The sequence below is a fragment of the Engraulis encrasicolus genome, unplaced genomic scaffold (genome assembly GCF_034702125.1).
Source record: "Engraulis encrasicolus isolate BLACKSEA-1 unplaced genomic scaffold, IST_EnEncr_1.0 scaffold_61_np1212, whole genome shotgun sequence".
NCBI classification, from domain to species: Eukaryota; Metazoa; Chordata; class Actinopteri; order Clupeiformes; family Engraulidae; genus Engraulis; species Engraulis encrasicolus.
This window is the reverse complement of record NW_026945939.1, coordinates 290,001-297,529: the sequence shown is the minus strand read 5'-3', so window position 1 is coordinate 297,529 and position 7,529 is coordinate 290,001. Positions and strand designations below refer to the sequence as shown.

Below are 7,529 nucleotides of genomic sequence, written 5' to 3'. Positions count from 1 at the left end.
TTTTTCCATTTTTGTGAAATTATGTTGTTGCAAAAGTGAGTACACACCCCTATGTTAGACTCCAATAGAGAAGATCATGAGCTGATCCAGTAGTCACAGTAGGCCCCACATGTTTCTTTTGTGAAATTCAATTTCCTAATGTCGATGATGGCCTCCATACAGCCCCAGACTATGTCAGTCCCACTTCCATGCTTGAATTTAAGCATGGGTCACGTTTCTTTGCATTACTCACTAGGTTACCACCACACATGCTTGGCACCATCTAAAGCAAATTTGTTTATCTAGGTGTCATCAGATCACAGGGTTCCAGCAATCCATGTCTTTACACTGTTTGTCTCTGATAAACGTGAAAAACAAATACAAAACTGAAGGTAGTTCAGACAGAAAAAAACGATCTGAAGGTCTGAACAACCCAAATGAGAGCAATAAAATTGGCTACTAAAAAGGTTTTTGCACTTATAAGGAAACATTGCAAGTTTAATGGACAGTGTGTGGGATATATACTTAAAGGTGCACTGTGTAATATTTTGAGCAGTTTCTTTCCACAATCCAGACTGCCCATTCACAAATGCTGCCCTTTTCACGAATACTTACCAGCACCATCAAATCATTCATTCAAAGTATCCATTGTGTCTGAGACTGATATTGCACTTTTCATACATGAAATGGTGGATCTTCTCCTTGTCCGCCATTTTGAACATTTTAGCAGCAAATGTTACTGTACTTTGGTCATGCTAGTAAAAATTAGTTTAGTAGTTAGGCAATAGGCAGCATAGTTTCAATGAGCAGCATAGTTGCAACACCTTCTATGGCCACCATCCTACACAGTGCACCTTTAAGACTTTTCCCAATCCCGTTGGTCTGCCTCTCCCTGCTCGATACACTTCTCTACCAACTGGTATGCAGCATGGCATAACAGTGCCATAACAGTGTCGTAATGCAGTCATGACCGTGTCATAAACATTATGTCGATGTTATAACTATATATTATTTGGTTATGGTAAAGACAGCCCTAACAATGTCAAATTTTCATGACCATAAATCGTTAATAACATTGACGTAATGTTCATGACTCGTCCATGACTGTGGCATGACACTATTTTGACTCTGTTTTATGACACTAACATGTATATGACACCGGCGTCAAGTAAAGTGTAATCCTACATCTCTACCAACTGGACAACATGCGCCACCAGCGCCACCCGGTGGCCGTGGAGTCGCTAGTGCAGCAGATGAGGATGACGTCATTAAGTCCTGTGTCATCTGCAGAGCTCCCGTGGCCCAGTCTGCCCTCCGTCCTGGCCTGCAGGCCGCACACTCCATGGGCACACCTGCAAGGCAAGACGAGGCAAAGTGTATTAGTATAGCACACCATGGGCACACCTGCAAGGCAAGGCAAGGCAAGGCAAAGTGTTTTATTTTATTTTATCTTTTTATGTATTTTTGGGGGCTTTTTGACCTTTATTATTACAGGACAGTATGACAGTAGACAGGAAACGATTGGGAGAGAGAGATGAGGCAGGGCTGGGAACTGACCCCGGCCGGACTCAAACCGGGTTCCCCATTAGCATGCAAGCCCAAATTTGGGGGGCTTAGCACGCTGCGCTGCAGCGCCCCCCTAGACAAAGTGTATTAGTATAGCTTATTTCATATAGCCTGGGTGAAAACCAAGGCTGGCTTGGGGGAGAAATAGGGCCCGGGCACGTTTGGCTTAAAAGTGCCCCTCATAATTAGCTGTGCACCCTTGTGAGTCCCTATTTTCAGAAATGTAAAAAAATAAAAATTAAAAATGCTGAAAATAGGGGCCCACTAGGGTGCGGGGCCCACCTGGAAATGCCCGCTATGCCAGGTGGCCAATCCAGCCCAGTTTAGGTGCGAAAGCCAACTGTTGACTCAGTCAAGCACTCTCAACTGTTTGCTGATTGGCAGAACCGTGAGCGAAGCGAGCTAGGAGGGTTGAGAGAGACTATGTACGGAGCCAAAATCTTGGGTGGAGTAGGATGGCGTTGCCAGGCTACATTTCATACACAGATGCAATTCAATGTGTTCACAAAAAATAAAAGCAAAACACACATGCACGCGCACACACACACACACGCACACACACGCACACACACACACATACACACACACACACCGTCCCCTACTCACGTGTCGCTCCAAGGCCCCCAGGCTCCCCAGTTCAGACCGTCCCCCAGCAGTTTCCCTCCCCCGCTGCAGTGGAATCGAATGTTATTGGCTGCCGTATCGTCAATGCCGACGCCCCTAGGAGGCTCCACGCGCAGCTGAAAGGCATCCAGGCGACCAGAGGGGCACTCCTTAGGCATAGTCCACTCACCAAAGCTACACACACACAGACACACACACGCGCACACACACACATGAGTGCTCTCCTTAGGCATAGTCCACTCACCAAAGCTACAGCGTGGAGGAGACACACACACACAGTTTACTTCTTTATTTGTGCCCACAATTCAAAATTGAGTTTCCATAGACACAAATCTTTCAGTTGCAAAGACACTCAGGCATGAACTAGATAAGTGGCACCACAGTGATAGTCCATGGGGTAAATGTCTCAAGGATATACACAGCACCTTCTTCTCTATATGTGTCGACTACCAAACTTTTTGCATTCATTTTTGGGAAGCCACGCATCCTTAGCGCTCTAGTGGCCAGTCTATGCACGTGGCCCTAACTTCCAAATACTAGCACAATATATTGGCATTTGTAGCCCATCACAGTGATTTCCTGCACAAATGGTTGATACTCTCTCACAAAACATTTCTTCTAGATATGAGTCAAAGCAACATCCTACTTCCACTATATCAACAGCTTGATTGTCCTCATCAATAATAGTGATGTCTGGTTTAGTTGCATTCAGTCCATTGAAAGCAGTGGGGTTCTGGTTTAGATCAAACATTTGGTGTTTTATAACACAGTTTGTATACATTGTTACAGGTGAGAGGCAAACATATTGCAGTATTTCTATGCCTTTCAGCACATATTCTCTCTCTCTCTCTCTCTCTCTCTCTCTCTCTCTCTCTCTCTCTCTCTCTCTCTCTCTCTCTCTCTCTCTCTCTCCATACCCATTCTCCTCATTAGTATATTCTAATCACACAAGGTCCCTGTACAATAAACATTGGGAGTGTATAGCAGTCCATGTTCTGTCGATATCAGGGTTTATAGGCAGGTCTATAAATTAACTTTTTAACACATTTGGCTAGTAGATGTTAACTGTAGTAGCCAAACACACACTCACTACGAACCAAAGGGGCTAGTGAGCTTTTTTTCCTACCAGCCAAACTGAATTTTCACCAGCTGGGCTGTAAGCTAAAGAATGGGGATGGCGTCTAGCAGTCCTGTGCTCTGTCGAAATTAGATTTGTCAAGATGAACTACACTACCATACCAGTAGGTCCAATCAGTCCCCACGGTGCGAAATATTTGGGACCCACCTCTATAGACACACACAAACTCCATACACCTCTGGCCCAATAAACAATACAATACAACTCAAATGAACAGCCACAAGCAACACAAATATTACATCATCAACAACAAATATTATTCATAATGATTTCAGGGCCCACTTGCAATACCTTCACAGTCCACCAGTGGGCCCGGCCTTATTCCCCAAGTAAACTTGGTTGCGTCTTTTGGTCAGTAGGACAGTGATCTTTCTTATAAACACATTACATAACATTGCATTTGGCAGATGCTTTATAACCAAAGCGATTTTCAAAAGAGCACACACACACTCACATACAAACAAACACACACACACACACACACACACACACACACACACACACACACACACACACACACACACTGTTTCTTACGGGCCTTCGGACACGATGGGCACGTCTGTAGGAGAGTCGTCTTTCTTCTAAAGGCACGCATGCGCACACACATACACACACGCACACACATAGTGTCTTACGGGCCTTCGGATGCGATGGGCACGTCTGTAGGGGAGTCGTCTTTCTTGCAGTACAGCTGAAGGCCGTTCATCGCCGTGTCGTCACCACCTGAAAGTTTTGCCTCAACCTGATGACAATATACAACAATAACATTGACCACTTAGTGCAGAGCCTATGCTATAACTTTACTGTCACCAAAATTGTTATTGCTATGTCTTCATCTGTTACTTAAAGGACCAGTTCAGTCAATTTCAACATGCAGTTGTAATGCTCACACTACCCTGTACTTGTCCATACCTGAGGTTTTTTTTCTTTCTTCTTCAGCCTTTTCCCGAGATCTTGGTCATTGTAATGGGGGCAGCGCTTTGTTTACATTTCAAAAAAACATTTTTATTTATTCCCAAAAACATCCGAAAGGTTATACAACATCAGCAGACAACTAGCAAACAGCGGTAACTTTTGGGAAAATATTTAGAGTAGGCCTATGTTAATTTTAAAAAAAATGTAAACAAAGGCTGCCCCCATTAGAATAGCTTATATCTCGGAAAGGGCTTAGCCGAAAAATGTGGCATCACCGGGTACTGACAAGTCAAGGGTAAGCCTGTCACGATATACGATAAGTCAATAAATCGGACGATAACTTTTTACAAGAACGATCACTTTTCTGGCCCCGATAAGTAACGATAAGTTATTTGCGTGATGTTTTGTTTTCCCTCTCTCCCTTTCTCTACCGTAGCCATAAGAGTACTGATGACGCGTTATAGGCCAACGCAGCGCAATGACGCTTAAATGTTGGTGTAATTTTAAGTTTCAGTGCAGTTCTGGTTGGAAAAAAGTGCATTGATCTGGCTACTTGCGTCTTTGAAATAGAACGCTGGTGTTCCCGCGCGTCGCTTATAAGCCTCGACAAAGAATCAGCGCTAGACTAGGAGCGCAATTTTCTTCCAGTCTCAGTCAGCGCATCTGCAACGTTCCTCAGAGAGGGGAATGAACAGCTCCAACACGGAGGCAAATGTTCATTTTGAAACATGCGCAGCAACCCAATATCCACGACGAAGATGTTTGTGCAAACATGAAATAGTGGTGCCGTCGCGACAAACTTGCTCTGAGGCTGTTATTTTAAACCTCGCCGAGTTTCCACTATTATTTCAATGCGCCTCCTACCCCGACGTTCGTTGTCTGTTCTTTTTGTGATTTTCGCTATATTTCTTGTTTATTTAGACCTAACAATATGAGTAGGCAGTCCGCAAGCAAATCATGAAGATAAGATTTGTGGATATAGGCCTAAATCTTTCACACCAGGAGAATGTGAACGGTTGAGCGCGCTACAGGGGAAACAGAGGCATGGCGACTCATAACTCATAAGAATCAATGTATGGGCGTTCATAAAGGACTTTAAAGTGCGCAGAATTGCAACTTGTTCCGGTCGAGGGTATCGGAGAGAGAGAGAGAGAGAGAGAGAGAGAGAGAGAGAGAGAGAGAGAGAGAGAGAGAGAGAGAGAGAGAGAGAGAGAGATGGAACTTGTGCATCTGTTCATGCTCTTTTGCTTTTTGCTGATGTTGAAATGCTTTTAACAGGACTGATTTGGGTTTTGACTGACAATTAGCAACGTGCATTTGTTTGAAAAAAGCTGTCTAAGTAATAATTTGTGAATTAACAATACCCCACCAGTAGGTTATTTTACATCACACCATGGATAGGCCAATAAGCCAATCAGTGTGCTTGAGAAAAATAAATAACAGAAAATGTTTAAGAAAGACTATATAACTTACCTTAATAATAAATACAAAAAAGCCTATTTAGAGCCTATTGTGCTCCATGAGGATGTATTTAAAAACATATATCCCCCGCCGTGATGCTTTAAAAATGTGAAGGGGTGTAGTCACATTTTTATTGCATTTTTACGTCATTATATTGTTTGACACATTTCTTCTTGGAGCAGGCGTCAATCTTAATTATTTAAACCTCTGAGTCTGCTGGCCCAAATGTTACATTCAATGTTTCAAGAAGGAGGCCGCACCTTGCATAGCAGTGTTTTTTATTGCACATTATATTGTTTGAAAATGGCGAGAGAGACAATATTATCGATTATCGCGATAATTTCTTGTTATCGTTATCGTCTGGCAAAAATTGTTATCGTGACAGGCCTAGTCAAGGGTAGCGTGAGCAATACAATAGCATATTGAAATTGACTGAACTGGTCCTTTAAGGCTACATCCTGTCGTAGCAATGTTGTTATGATGTAGCTGAATATTTTCAGCAAATAATGAATGTGCCCGCCGGCGACCCCATCTGCAGTAAGAGGCTCCGTTACAAAAAAGCAGGATGACAAGTGACCCGTTTGCCCCCCCCCTGCCGGCTCCCCTACAGGGATCAGACACAGAGATCAGGAGTTGTGTCAGTCGTGGTTACAGATATGGGTTTAAGATCAGAGGGTTGCAGGTTCAAACCCCACACTACCTATCTTAGAAGAAACCTATCAATATAAAGGTTAGTTCATGTTTGAACTTAAACAATGAAGTACGTGTGCCTTAATTCTGCCTTGTGTACGCCTCTGTTTACATTTGTTTGCTTCCTGTTCCATGTGACATCTATTAGACTTCTAAAGTGTTTTGAGCACAAGCAACTCTTATGGCAGAGAGACTCTTAGAATCTCTTCTTGTGATGCAGTCAGGAAAACAATGTTAGTCTTCTTCATCCCAACCTCAGAGGACAGAACCTCCCCTGTTACCTCTGTGTGTGTGTGTGTGTGTGTGTGTGTGTGTGTGTGTGTGTGTGTGTGTGTGTGTGTGTGTGTGTGTGTGTGTGTGCATGTGTGTGGTGTGTGTGTGTGTGGTGTGTGTGTGTGTGTGTGTGTGTGTGTGTGTGTGAGTGTGTGTGTGTGTGTGTGTGTGTGTGTGTGTGTGCGCGCGCGTGTGCATGTGTGTGCGCACGTGCCTCTATATGTGTGTGTGTGTGTGTGTGTGTGTGTGTGTGTGTGTGTGTGCGTGCGTGTGCGTGCGTGTGTGTGCGCGCGCACGTGCCTCTATATGTGTGTGTGTGTTTGTGAGTGTGTGTGTATGTATGTGAGTGTGTGTGTATGTGTGAGTCCCTTGTTTATTTCCTGTTCCACGTGACATCCATTACACTTCCATCGTGTTTCCAGCACAACCTTGAAAGAATCACTTATGATCCAGTCAAAAACATGGCAGGCTACAGGGGCTCATTGTACTACACTACAAGGGCAAGGTGCAGTAACACTGAACACTGAGAAATGCCTTAAAAAGGCTTGATATTCAATTGGATATTTTAGCTGCTGCACATTTCAAACTGGGAACACTGATGATGGGCTAGACCCGAAACGTTTGTCCCTTGTCTGTCAGTTTTATTTACTTTTTTTCGGCTTTGTTTAATAGAGTTTTTGATTCTGCATTCAGCACCAGTGTGCGACTCCTTTCTTCCTTTTCATTATAGCTGCTGCACATTTGACATATAGCAATGTCTAACTTGCAAGAAACACGCATGATGGCCCAGTGGTTAAGGAGATTGAGGTGATTAAGGAGGCTTTAGACCAGGATGTAGGTTTAACCCTTTGAGGAGTACCATCACAAATATGTGATTAGAATT

The 7,529-nt window shown here is 43.6% G+C and overlaps 1 protein-coding gene across 1 annotated transcript in view; it reads right to left on the bottom strand.

Moving 5' to 3' along the window:
* Positions 1-1,168: 1,168 nt before the first annotated feature.
* The window catches only part of LOC134444602 (vitelline membrane outer layer protein 1-like), a 7,324-nt gene continuing 963 nt past the window's right edge, over positions 1,169-7,529 (bottom strand). The window contains exons 2-4 of the mRNA XM_063193861.1: positions 3,943-4,049; positions 2,152-2,343; positions 1,169-1,331 (exon numbers count right to left, since the gene is read on the bottom strand). Coding sequence (XP_063049931.1) covers positions 1,169-1,331; positions 2,152-2,343; positions 3,943-4,049 — 462 coding nt within the window. The remainder of the gene's footprint in view (positions 1,332-2,151; positions 2,344-3,942; positions 4,050-7,529) is intronic.